This window comes from Bison bison, unplaced genomic scaffold, assembly GCF_000754665.1.
Source record: "Bison bison bison isolate TAMUID 2011002044 unplaced genomic scaffold, Bison_UMD1.0 scf7180017864063, whole genome shotgun sequence".
NCBI lineage: Eukaryota > Metazoa > Chordata > Mammalia > Artiodactyla > Bovidae > Bison > Bison bison.
Window position 1 is genome coordinate 13224736 of NW_011494635.1, and position 14449 is coordinate 13239184.

General features: G+C 39.7%; 1 protein-coding gene across 1 annotated transcript in view; it reads right to left on the bottom strand.

The window, feature by feature from the left end:
* The window catches only part of ATRN (attractin), a 191025-nt gene that overhangs the window by 82935 nt on the left and 93641 nt on the right, over window positions 1-14449 (bottom strand). Inside the window, exons 12-17 of the mRNA XM_010836630.1 lie at window positions 11914-11998; window positions 8497-8714; window positions 6110-6231; window positions 5088-5226; window positions 3370-3560; window positions 1262-1481 (exon numbers count right to left, since the gene is read on the bottom strand). Coding sequence (XP_010834932.1) covers window positions 1262-1481; window positions 3370-3560; window positions 5088-5226; window positions 6110-6231; window positions 8497-8714; window positions 11914-11998 — 975 coding nt within the window. The remainder of the gene's footprint in view (window positions 1-1261; window positions 1482-3369; window positions 3561-5087; window positions 5227-6109; window positions 6232-8496; window positions 8715-11913; window positions 11999-14449) is intronic.

The window sequence follows — 14449 nt, forward strand, 5'->3', positions numbered from 1 at the left end:
ACTCTCAAGAGTCTTCTCTAGCACTACAATTAGAAAGCATCAGTTCTTTGGCACTCAGCCTTCTTTATGGTCCAACTCTCACATCTGTACATGACTACTGGAAAAACCATAGCTTTGACTATATGGATCACTGTCGGCAAAGTGATGTCTCTGCTTTTTTTAATACACTGTCTAGGTTTGTCATTGCCTTCTTTCCAAGGAGCAAGTGTCTTCTAATTTCATGGCTGCAGTCACTATTCAAAGTGATCCTGGAGCCCAAGAAAATAAAATCTGTCTCTGCTTCCACTTTTTCCCCTTCCATTTGCCATGAAGTGATGGGACTAGATGCCATGATCTTAGTTTTTTTAATGTTGAATTTTAAGCCAGCTTTTTCATTCTCATCAAGAGGCTCTTTAGTTCCTCTTCACTTTCTGCCATTAGAGTGGTATCATCTGCATATCTGAGTTGACGTCAATATTTCTCCTGGCAATCTTGATTCCAGCTTGTGATTCATCCAGCCTGGCATTTCACATGATATACTCTGCATATAAGTTATATAAGTAGGATACAATATACAGCCTTGTTGTACTCCTTTCCCAATTTTGAACCAATTAGTTGTTTCATGTCTGGTTCTGTTGCCTCTTGACCCACAGGACTATACCAATTATTTTTCTCCCCACTGACACTTTCTGTTCAGTATCCCTGCAGTGATCTGCTTGCTTTTCTGATTTTTTCTTTGGATTTTTTGTTCTATCTTCCACAGCATTTCTCTGCCAACAACTAGAAATATGCCTTTTGGATCAACTGTCAATACTTTTTGTGGTCAATAAACCAATCAATCTCACTGTTAAATAAAAACATTCTAAATAACAATATTCTAATTAGCATATTGTTGTTTAGTTACTAAATTATGTATGACTCTTTTGTGACCCCATGTACAGAGTTCTTCTGTCCATGGGATTTTCCAGGCAAGAATACTGGAGTGGGTTGCCATTTCCTCTCCAGGGTATCTTACTGACCCAGGGATCGAACCTACATCTCCTGCACTACAGGCAGATTCTTTATTACTGAGCAACCAGGAAAATGCTAGTTATTTTTAGTTTTGTTAACAGCTCATACTACTTCCTTTTGCTTTAAAAATTCTGCATTATCCTCTGCTTCATATGCTTGAAATCAATACTCCACCTGTGTTTTCATGAAAATTTCACAACACTTAATTATGCCTCCTACAGTTTCTCTTTCACTGAATGTCCAGTAACGTATAATGCAACCATATACTTACCAGGCCTTTCACAGACACTACCATTGAGTGGATTGATGCAGGTTGCAGCCTTTAAGCCCCGAGTACTGGGTTCTGACAAGATCCCACAGAATCCAGCATCACTGGGCTCAGATGGCATCCACTGTAGTGAACTATTTGTGAACGGGGACATATCTTCCCAGCACCAATAGGACACATTGATCTTCCGAAGGCCAACCCATGGGGTTAAGGTGAACTTGGACTGTAGGCAAAACAGACTATGAATATAATCAATGTCTTGACCAAAACTAGCTTCTAGATAAAAACTATTAAGTTACATGTATCCAAAGGACACAGGAAAACCTCCTTATCTCAAATCAGTCATGGTGGATTAGTGCAGACCTTTATTTTTATGTTACTTATCATTCCTGGCACTTTAATATGGCCATTTTACAAAGGATAGAAAAGACATCAAAGAAAGATGTCAGAGAAGACATCAGAATTTTCACAGAGATTAACAGCAAAGTAATAATCAAGTTCCTAAATTTCTATACTCTATGACAAATGCTATGAAGAGATAGCCACCCCCAAGCTGGTTGAAATATCTATTTATAAATGAAATACCATATCAGTATGTATGAAACACTGGTTATATGCCTATTGTTATCTAAGCCTGTTTTGGGAGCTCTGGCTAGGTTAGATGATTGAAGATTCCCAGGTTCAGCTGGGGAGGCAGAGCGTATTGGCTGTCAATAAATTTTATAGGGAATAATAGGTCAATGAATTCCTGGGAATTCATTCCAAGGAAAGTCTGTCTCTTGCTCTACTGAAATGTCCTTCTTGTTGCAGTTTAAAAAAAAAATGTGTACAAAGTTTAGCCCAGAAATAAAAGATATTTTAACTTTTGCTAGTTATAAAACAAAATGTACAGTATTTCCATTCTGGGGAGGAAAAAATAAACATAAATATTGTGTGCTCAGTCACACAGTCATGTCCAACTCTTTGCGACCCCACGAACTGTAGCCCACCAGGCTCTTTTGTCCATGGGATTTTCCAGGCAAGAATACTGGAGTGGGTTGCCATTTCCTTCTCCAGGGAAAATGCTTATTAAGGGACTTTAAAAACAGCAACAAAAACAACACCCTAAAGTTGTTACTTTTAGTTGCAATGAGTGATATTTATTTACTTATAGGATTTGGTACTGATCTCTCATAAGGCCCAGCTACAGCAATTCCTTCCCATTCAGTCTGCACCAGTTATGCAAACTTACCTGCAGCTCACCCCTCAATCTCTGTATCTTTGATCAATGCACAGAGAGTCCAGCTCATTCCTTCTGTCTTCAGGAGTTACCTCTTTCTGTCTGTCAGCCTGCCTCTGTCCTAAAGGTTACAGCGCCCTTTCTTATTTTTCCAAACAAACCAGGGCTCTAAGACAATTTATAGCTGTGGAAGCACATTACTTTAGTTGTCTCTCAACTGTCAATCTGATCACAAGACTATGAATTGTTGAAAGAGCACTATCTTGTGAGTATCAGTTAACTGAGGGTGGGACCACTGTTCTAGGACTCTGGACTAAATACACAAAATGTCATGTTGTATATCAACTACAAGCTGCCCAAGAGCAGTGGATGGACAGGAAGAGAACTTGAGGCCTTTCTGTGCTCAGAAACTTTTAATAAGAAGATGTCCTCTCCTTTTGGGCTGATCAGATCTAAGAAAGACCCACAGATGTCCATTTTTAGGATAATTAACATTAAATCATATTATACACTGTAATAATGCCTGAAACCTGGTTTAATTCAACTCAGCTAATTAATAATAGCACCCACTTCCCCAATCCCAGCAGAAGCTAGGGATAAAACAGATACGAAATAGTCTACAGATATCACAGGATATGTGCATATGTCAACATGTTACTATTCAATATATACATAATTATTCATTTGTAATTTAATGAAATATGACTAATAAAAATGTGTTGGAAATTTCAAGAAAAGAATATATAATATTAAAGGAAGAGAATTTGACAGTGCAGTTCTACAGTCTATTACACTGCACTTACTCGCATTCCTCCTCCTGCCAAACATGTCACAGGTAAGCTGCAGTTATGCTCTTTGTAGAAAGATGGAAGTTCCAAGGATTTTAACTCACCATGCTCTGTGATGACTGCATGATTCGCAGCTGCTTAAGGACAAATTCTACCTTCTTCTGAGTTGTAAGAGAAGCCAAAAAGGCATTGTGGTTTCTGCAGGACAATTTTGCATTGTCATAAGTCTCCTTGGCAGTAGTAATTTTCAAACATGAGTTTCCAACCAAATGCCAGCCAATGCCACAGATATTTTCTTTATTAAAGAGGGGAGAGAAAACAAAGAGGTTTAGAAATCACACAAACTTACTTATATTACCACTTTGAGTCACTGGAAATCTAAATAATATTTTTGAGTTCAATTCTAGATACTTCATTTGGATGTGTTGAGTATATCAGACACATTACCAAGGATCAAATACAGAATAAAAAGAATTTTTTTAATGTTTATCAGTCTTATTTCCTGGACCTCAAATGCATATGCTGAGGTCAATCTTCCCATGTCTTAGACAAAAACATTTGTTTGATGACAGTGTTAAATTTATAAAGCATCTTTTGAAGAACAATTAGAAACAGACTAAAATCCTAAGTAAAAAGTAGAATATGCATTACTGAAAAGATGGGGTAGAAAACTGCAAGAACAGAAGTGAGTTGGTGAGTGAACAAGTCTACAAAAGACACACTGTTTTCACATCTAGTGGGAGGTAAACTCAAGTTACACAAAACATCCTAAAAGTGAGACGCAAAGAGTCTTTTGGGGAAGTAAGCCAAACCAGGGAAGTTTATCTGCTCTTGTGACCTTCCTGAACCCACAAAAAGAGCTGCTCAGAAGTTATACATGTTTCCTGGAAGACAGTGCATGAGCAAAGCAACTTCATTAGAACAACAGTACCCTGGAGATACTCTCAACAATGTTCATCAGCAGCCAGTGAGATGAAGGGAAAGTCACAGGAAAGGGATCATTTAAGAGAGATAAAGACTAGCTCCTCAAAGTGTGGCATCAGTGTCACTGCTTGTTGAAATGCAGATTCTAGGGCCCCACCACAAATCTGTGCCAGATTCTGGCTTCTGGAAAGACCCCAGGTACTTTGCTGTGTACTCAAGTTTGTGATGTAATGAGGTAAAGAACAAGAAGTCCACTCCAGCAAGCTGAATCAAGTACTTCCAAAGGACATTCAAAAGGGGCCCAGTAGAGCCCAGCTACCCTGTACTTCTATTGTACAGAGCCACAGCAGACCACCTCCTGGACTTCCTCGCTAAGCAAATATATCATAGAGTTTCAGCCATGGCTGGTTGGCTTCAGGCTCACAACTCATCATCCTGAACCTCAGAAGTGGTATAAATTGAGCTATCTGGGGCTGGGGTCATTTCAGGAAGTGCTGCTGAGAAGGGCATCTCTCCTTTCCTTCTTGTCAGAAGGTGAAACACAATTCATAAAGTACCCAGCAGACTGGCCACTGAGATTGCTGCCTTCTACTCCCAGGTTACCACTGCAGAGTGGGGTGGGGACAACAGAGCAGGCTCAATGATATGGAGTCAAGCTGTGATTCGATTCTCCACAGCAGCAGATGACGCTTCACTTGCTTTCAAAGGATGGTAGAAGTAAATACTTAAGAACTATATTTCTGCTTTAAAAAATAACAACCACAATAATGGAGTGGGGGATGAATGGATAAAATGAGTTCTCCCCTTTGGCTGGGTTCAGTCTAGGCTGCAGTATTGACAGTGTGTGCGTGTGAAGTCTTTGGACCCATCCACATCAAGATGCCTCTGCAATGCCTACCGGGCAGGGCGATGCACTCCTGATTCCGGGGCTCCCACTGGCAGTTCTGGTCCAGGGCACAGCTCCTGCAGCTGGTCTTCTTGTTACAATAATACATCGGGTTATCCTTGGGGCAATGATCATACTTGAAAATGGAGATCTAGAATACAATGGACAAAAGCTTTTCTCTTATATCCACAGAGAGAACTCATGGGGAGGGCAACTAGGATACTAAAAGCAACAAAGTCTAACTGAGGAAGCAAACTACAACAAACAGATAAACAAATAAGATGTAGGTGAAGCAGCACTGCAGTGGAAACATTATAGTGAAAAGTTCAAGGACATGCAAGGATCTGGCAAGGAAACAGTGCATTCTCTTAAACACCATGTTTCAACTGATGCATCTGTAAAATGTGAATGTTGAACTTGCTGCTTTTTAAATCATCTCTTAAACAGTATAAAAATTTTATATTTTATGAGATGTTTACCGACTGACAAAGAATGTCTTATAAACCGTCCAAAATTATAAAAGTTGAGTCATTCTTTTTTTTGCCTTATAATCTAATAAAAATCATAAATGATAAGCATAAATCAGGCTGAGTCAAAATATAACGTAAGACAAGGAGATTTTGCAAAGGTCTATTATTTCCACACTTTATTTTGGCGGCTACACACCTGACTCACTTTCAGTTTCAAGTCCATTTCTGCTCTCCAACCTAGCATGGGTAGAGGGAGCACGCCATTACAAGCTTCACACGAATCTAGCCCTTAGGTACAGCCATGCCTAGGGACTGGGGCATACTCAGAATAAGTCTTGCCTTCTTCTAAAACACAAACATCAATCCTCCTGGCTAGTAGAACCTTTGGAATTTGGACATTTAGAGCATCTCTTACTAAAAGAAACTTGACTCAACAGTAAAATCCAAATCAACACTGAAGATTTCAAAAATAATTCTGGGCTAGTATTTATACCATACACACTAAAATCTATACCTAACCCCACTCGGGATTTTTCTATCCTCTGAAATCCCTGAGAAACTGACCTGGCCTTCTGTGCAGCTGTGGTTCGTAGGGACACAATGGTCATTGCACCACTGGCAGCCATTGGTGTTGGCTGTGCAGCTGTAACAATCCGTGAGCTGGTCACATCTGTCATGGTCAAAAACTGTGAAGACAAGGAAAACTCATCAACTGTGGCAGCTTCTTTTCAGAAAAGTCACAGTCCCTTACAGCTGATGTTGAGCACAATATGACACTGACGCAAAACAACCACCACAACAAAAAAGTAACAAGGGTTGAAAGTAAAATGAGGAGTGAAACTGGCAGGAAAATATATTGGTGTGTTCAGGTTTAAATAGCACTTAGAAATAAGTAAACAATATGAAGAAAAGCCATTTTGTACTCCATTCTCCCAACAAAAAGTACACAGAAGGTGAAAAACAAAGATAGAATAATTCAACAATAAGGGAAATAGGTCTGGTTCTTTGAAGACTTTTCTTCCCAAGAAAGAAATCAACTAGCAATTCAATGAACACCAAGAGCTGCCCAGGAGCCAAAGAAAGAAGTACAGGGGACCAAGCCATTCCTCCTAGCTATAAAGGCAAGGCTGCTCTGGGTTCAGGAAGCAGGCAGCACACAGAACCCCAAAAAAGGCAATACACATATATGTAAGAAATTCTGGGTTACTACAGACCTGTTGATTTCCTACTGACCCTAGATGAGTCAAGGTCAGCAATGAAAGAGAAGCTATACAACTTCTGCCTCATCTATTCAACCATTCATGGACATGGCACATGGTAGAATCCATGGACAAGAAAAGGCAGGAAGATCCCCTCACAAAGATCCCAGCAACCTGCTCCTGAGGCTGTTCTTCCTGCCCTTGTTACCACTCCACGGCCTGGGCCCACACAGAAAGCAGAGTAAACCAGGAAGGTGACACTGGAGACGAGTTCATAATGAATCATCTAAGGGAATTAAATACCATTTCCTATAAACCTGCACATTTAATTTGAACTTTTTAACATATGGTTAAAAAATAACCACTTCACTGCTTTTATCCCTTTTAGGACTAGCCCTAAAACGTTCTGGTCATCTTGGTTCTCTAGCACTCATGAGACCACCAATGAAGCTGGAAAGTTGACTGGATGTTCCTTACTGAGGATTTATGTTCAGTTTAATTTGGAACTTTCCAGGACAGTTGAAAGCTGCCTCTGTCCATCATAACTCACATAGTGACTACTATACCATGGTAACTCTAATAGCTAAGAAATTCAGTCAACATACTTTAAATAAACTGAAGTGAAAAAATAATTTGCAGAGACATTTTTTTTACTTTAAAAAGACTTTCTCACATATGACTTCACTGTACTGCACTGTGCTGTATGGCAGAAAAAAAAAGGGTAATAAGAAGCTGAGTAGGTAAGGTGAAGAAAACTTGGACAATACAAGGGGTGGTTCTAGAAGCAGGGATCACTGTTCATCTTCAGCAACTGCCTGCCTTGCTATCACTGCTGCGCTCAACTAGAGAGGTTAGAAAAGAATAATACTTTGCAAAGACAGTAACTCTACCTCTATCTATTAGAACAATCTACTTCAACATAGCATTTCTGGATTGGCCCTCTTAATCTTATCCTTAATGTCAGAACTGCATAATTCAATGTGGTAGCCACTAACCACATGTAGTTTTTATTTCTTTTTGGCTGCCCAGCATGCAGAATCTTAGTTCCCTGTTCAGAGATGTAACCCATGTCCCTTGTTGCAGAACAGCAGAGTCTTAACCACTAGATCGCCAGGGAAGTCCCCACATGTAGTTTTTAATTTAGTTAAAATATAAAAATTCATTTCTTCAGCCATACCAGTCTCATTCCAAGTGTTTGATAATCACAGGTAGCTAGTAGCTAACATATGGGGACAGTGCAGAGATAAACATCTAGGTTCTGAAGCTGGTAGAAGGGATTCCCTGGTGGTTCAGATGGTAAAGAGTTTGCCTGCAATGTGGAAGGCAAAGGTTCAATGGGTTGGGAAGATCCCCTGGAGAAGGAAATGACAACCCACTCCAGTATTCTTGAGCAGAAAATCCCATGGATGGAGGAGCCTGGCAGGCTACAGTCCATGGAGTTGCAAAGAGTTGGACACGACTGAGTGAGTTCACTTTCCTTTTCCTCTGGAATAGGTATACAAAGTCTATGCAATGCTAAAAATGTTTTTTCTTCATCATTAGCAAACAGCAGACATGGCATGTTCCCATCCACTATACAAATGTTTACAAACCAGTTTTCAAACATCCATAAAGCATTTGCCTATGTTATTACTGGAATAATTCTGGATAATAAAATGAACACTGAAAGTTCACATAGGTAAGTGCCTTCACAATTGAGATAAAATGAGATTTCAAATTAACTTCATGTTAAGAAGAGGAAAAAAAACATACTTCTTTTAGAAAAACATTCTGACTTTATATTTTCTTGTGCTTCAGGTGCCAGCTCCCAGGAGACACACTGAGATGACCCTGTGTCCCACATACACCGAACACCAGGTCCTGCTGCGAGACAAGCAGCTTCACTCTGGTGTGCTTCACACTGTTCCGATGTGAATACTAGGATGTCACTGAGGAGGAGACTATTAAAACCACCAAATACATACATGGTTCTAAAAGAAAAAAAAAAAGAGAGAAAAAGAGTTTACTAGAAACCTACATAAACAAATGTATGATATACTTTTTATAATCTTTAGACAAACCTCACATATCAAAAGTCCTGTAAAAAATTATCTTTCAAGATCTCAAAAATCACTCTTATACCTTACCTCCCAAATCCCAACCTTTCACAATGGCCTGTGCTTAGTCAGAACAGTTACAATAACCTATCTACTCTTCTGGCTGCTAGCATAGATAAAGGCTCTCTAATCAAAACTGTGTAATGAAAACAGACCATAAGAAAGAGATGAATGCATATAGAAATTTAATGCACAGTACAAGCTGTATTCTAATCAGTGGAACAGATGATTTCTCTTCCAACTCTGATATGCCATAATCTGCCAGGAAGTTTAGTACTAACCCACAATGAGGTATCAAGCAATTCCTTCTCACTGTGTCTCAATTTTCCCCAAATCAACAGAGGACTAATTAAAGCATAAAGATTCTGTGGCTGTATTTTTATTGTATCTGTAAACTGAAATATATTAGTAACCAAAAACAAACACCAGGTTTAATTTTTAACTTCATATTGGCTTACTTAGTATCACATTATGTAGTCTGGATTCAGAAGGCAATGGCACCCCACTCCAGTACTCCTGCCTGGAAAATCCCATGGATGGAAGAGCCTGGAAGGCTGCAGTTCATGGGGTTGCTGAGGGTCGGACACGACTGAGCGACTTCACTTTCACTTTTCACTTTCATGCATTGGAGAAGAAAATGGCAACCCACTCCAGTGTTCTTGCCTGGAGAATCCCAGGGTCGGGGGAGCCTGGTGGGCTGCCTTCTATGGGGTCGCACAGAATCGGACATGACTGAAGCGACTTAGCAGCAGCAGCAGTCTGGATTCAACTAGTCAATTTATTGCTTGAACCAAATAAGCACCATCTGCCTCCCAGTACCCCTGCTCCAGTACTCTTGCCTGGAAAATCCCATGGATGGAGGAGCCTGGTGGGCTGCAGTCCATGGGGTCACGAAGAGTCGGACATGACTGAGCGACTTCACTCTCACTTCTCACTTTCATGCATTGGAGGAGGAAATGGCTACCCACTCCAGTGTTCTTGCCTGGAGAATCCCAGGGACAGGGGAGCCTGGTGGGCTGCTGTCTATGGGGTCACACAGAGCTGGACACAACTGAAGCGACTTAGCAGCAGCAGCAGCAGCCTCCCAGTACAGCAGGTATTCTTAGCAATCCTGAATACTTCTGGTCACATCGGCCATGTGAAGGTAGGCAGAGTCCTCCAAAGACGCTTGGAGCAATGAACTGGAAAGAACTGCTGCATTTGCAGCAGTCTCAATGTCCCCAGCCCATGCTTCTTCCTGCCTCCCTCAAAAACCACAAGAACAACAACTACGTGACGCACAGCTGGCCCAATGCTGGTGCTCAGTTAAGGGAACTATCATTCAAAACATGTGAATATCTTGTGAATCAGAGTTTCTCCTTAGGTAAATTACTTCACAAAATTAAACTAACCATTATAGCAGAAATTAACACAACATTGTAAATCAACTATACTACAGTAAGAAAAATGTTGAAAAAATATTAAAATAGCTATGGTTTTTTTTCCTACATAACTCCCTTGTCATGCCCTCCAACCCTAGGCATACACACAGAAACATACAGGCTCAAAAACTCCACTGGGATTATACAAAAATAAACACATTATAACCAATTTTTAAGCCATTTCCAATTTTGATTCATGGTTAAACTACATCTTATGATAAATTGTCAACTCTCTGAGTTCATATAAAACCTCCAAATATTTTGATAGAAAATCCACTTTTTTGCTAATTATCATTATGGTACTAATAGCTGCCATTTAGCAAATGCCTATTACCTGCCAAGTCCTATGCTAGGAAAACATATTAAAGATGAAAAAAGCTGAGGCCAGGCACCCACAGGTTAAGATGATAACAAAATGTACCCACTGCTTTTCCAATGAAAAGCATCAACAGGCATTTACTAGAAAACTTTAAGGGTTTTCCTTACTGAGGCAATACATATTACAATTTAAGATAACATCTCAAATTACAATAAAAAAATCCTTCCACTCTAATCTATACTTATCAAATGTTTCTACTATAAAACCATATTTATTGCTAAGTTTCAACTAAGTGTTTACTTTGTGAAAGATGTCCCTTTTTCCAGTGTCTAAGTTTTATTCTTCCCTCACATCTCCAAGATAGGTTGCTTTCTTTTTATTTTATTTTTTAAAATTTTTATTATTTTAACAGCAAAACATTTTGTATTGGGGTACAGCAAATTAACAATGCTGTGATAGCTTCAGGTGATAGGTTGCTTTCTTATCTTCCCTCATCCAAGGTCAATTACCTCATCTAACTTGCATTATGACAAAAGAAAATTTGAAAACGAAGGGAATCCTAACATAATATACATAGGCATTATAGCATTTAAATAGTTTCAGGACTGATAAGGCTTATCAAGACTGATACAAATTTTAAAAGATGAAGTAAACAACAGTAATCACAACAGAAACAAAAATGAGAAAATTAACAACATGATTAGACTATTTTAACAAATAAAAATAAGGTACAAGTCACACAGCCACTTTGGAGCTCCTTTATAAGACAGATGCTTTTCCAGGGGCAGATTTATGAAGAGCTCTGAGATTCTGGGCCAGACACTTCCAAATGATGCAATGAAACACAGTGCAGACTTCAGATAATACAAAGACCTGAATTGTATGAACTGCCACAGACTTGATCTATATGAAGCACCAGAATCTCCCACTTCTGTTCCCATAACTAAGTTTTTTTTTGAAGTGCCCTCTTTTTTAAAATCTTTCTTCACCACTCAGACAAAACACAAGAAATGCAACAACCTAAGCACCACAAATGATAGCAAATGGCAGAGGGTATAAGACAGTAACTGCACACAACTTTTGTTGTCCTATGCACTCAGACAACACCAAAGACAGCTTACTTCTAAAACCACATCAACAAACATGGCATTAAAAGTAATTCAAATCCACATCAAATATTTAAATATAAATCAGTAAATCCATACCTAATTCTGTGAAACACAAATGGGATAAAGTAATCCTGCAAATAATATGTAAGTTCAATATCACTTCACATTTTACTTCATTTTCATTTGAAACGTAAGAGAAAAGGAGCAAGCACTTCTTCAATTACCTGTTGTATAAGACCGCTGAGTGGCCAAATCTGTTGACATCATGGTGGAGATCAGGTCTGGGAAGCACTGACCATCGGTCACAATCTAGGAGTGAGAAAAACACTCTTCAGAAGGGACCATTATTCATAATCAATGGAGACTGGCATTTTCTTTGGGAAAGAAGACTGTAATAAACATAAACACAGCTCTCAGTTTTTCTTAGTCACACCATTATTTCTGAGTTAAAACTCAGCAACAATAGATCAGCAGGGCATGAAAAAAAGGTAGTACTCTACAGCAATTCTAATTAATGGATGCAATGAAGACTCAGCACAACCAAAATTCAATAAATAAATCTAATTAGTGAATGCACCCAACTTCCATCACATCCTTATCACTCACTCTGTTGCCCATCAGGATTATCCACTACAATGTATTCTAACTTAATCAAATTTTACATTTTTCAAAGCTTACATAAGTAAAGCATGTACATTCCATAATGATTTTCCACTCTACGTTGCTTTGCCCAAACTCAGTAACTAGAATAGGAAAATACAAGCAGAAAATTAAAACTACAATAATAATAATAATAACCAACTTTATCTAATTTTTAAAAGGTCCTTTCCTAGATCCCCCAGATTTACTTATTTTCCTTTGTTTCTGATCCAAGCTAATAACTTCTCTTCTGGACCTTAATACCAACTAGTGTTGTTGAACCATACCAACCTCTGACTCAATGTCTCCTACTCCCAGACACGCAGACTTCCACACTCACACTCAATCTAGACATTTATTCAGCCTTGACAACAAAAGCTTTCACTTCTCCCACCCAGCCTAAACTCTGTGGTGTTCCTCATATGCAGAACAGAGGCCATCAACTCCCACAAGCCTCCTGCTTCCTTCCCTAAAACCAGTGTGGCAGGAGCCCTTCCTCTTGTCCCGCTTGACTTTTACCACAGCATTTAAATATGCCCAAGGAGGCATTCAACTTACCCCTTTTCTTGCCTTCACAGACAAGGGTTTTTTTGTTTGTTTGTTTTTAAGTGAAATGTTTTAAAACATTTCAGATGTTTTAAACTGCTGTGTTTACCTCAACATGCATTACTTCTCAACTTTCTATAATGTGGATCTTTCCTGTGTCTAGAAGGTAATAAATGACCTCTTGGTTGTGAAATCTCAAAGACTCTTCAGTCTTTATTTTACTTCATCCCTCTGTGTGTGTGTTGGTCGCTCAGTGATGTCTGACTCTTTGCAACCCCAGGACTGTAGCCCACCAGGCTCCTCTGTCCATGGGATTCTCCAGGCAAGAATACTGGAGTGGGTTACCATTTCCATCTCCAGAGGATCTTCCCGACCCAGGGATTGAACCCAGGTCTTCTGCATTGCAGGTGGATGCTTTACCCTCTGAGCTAATAGGGAAGTCATCCCTCTGTAGTCACTGGTAACTGCTTCCTCACAGGTCCCCAGTCTTGCCTCACGTGTGTCCTACTTTTCCAACGTGCTTTCGTGGTCTCCACTCTCTTTCAGGCTTCTTTATGGATCTATCCCTTGCTTCTTTGCTTGTTCCTGATGACACATGCTCCCTAGAGAAAGTTCATCCTCTCCTACATTTTCCCCACTGATTTCTGTACCTCTCTGTCCCACAGTCACCTCCAGTTGAACATGCTCTCAAATTCAATTTACTCACTTCCTCCCAGATTCTGTCCTTCTAGTTCCAGTCTTGAGGGGAAAAAAAAAAACAACCATCTACTATGGCCCACACCAGATCAGATAAGGATGCTGTCACTGCTTTCAAAACACAGATTCCTAGTAATTCTCAAACCCATTTGTCTTTTTATCCTCACTGTTACTTCCACAGCCTTGGCTCAAACCCTCCTAAGAACTTTTATCAACAGCCTTGTTACACATCTTACCCCTCCCCAACTACTCATCACAATGCTACGCAGAGATCTCCCTCAGACACAAATACAGTTCTGTTACCTCTTCTTTAAGATTCTTCAAAAAGCATAAACCCTTCAGCACGACACAGCGAGTCCCTCAAGTTCTGACCATACAGCTGCTTGCTTCTAGCTCTGGTTGAAGCCACTCTTCTCTGATGTGCTGCTAGGATACAGCTAGAACTAACTATTCAGAGGCCCCAAATTATGCAGCATAGTCTATTAACACCTCTGTGTCTCTACACATAGGGTTCCTTTGACTGAGAAGTGCTACCTAACCTGGTCCAGCTGACTTCCCAGTGTTCTTAGGACCCAGCTTGCAAGGTCCTTCTCAAGAAGGCTTTCCCTACCATGTGTAAAATAGACAGCTAGTGGAAAGCTGCTGTATAGCACAGAGAGCTCAGCTCAGTGCTCTGTGATGACCTAGAGGAGTGGGAGGAGGGGGCCAGGGAGGCTCAAGAGAGAGGGGATATATGTATACATATAGCTGATTCACACTGTTGTACAGCAGGAACTAACACAACATTGTAGAAAAATCATACCCCAATTAAAAAAAAAAAAAAAAGAAGACTTTCCCTGATTGCAACCCTTATACCTAGGAGTTATGGGATGTTCACAG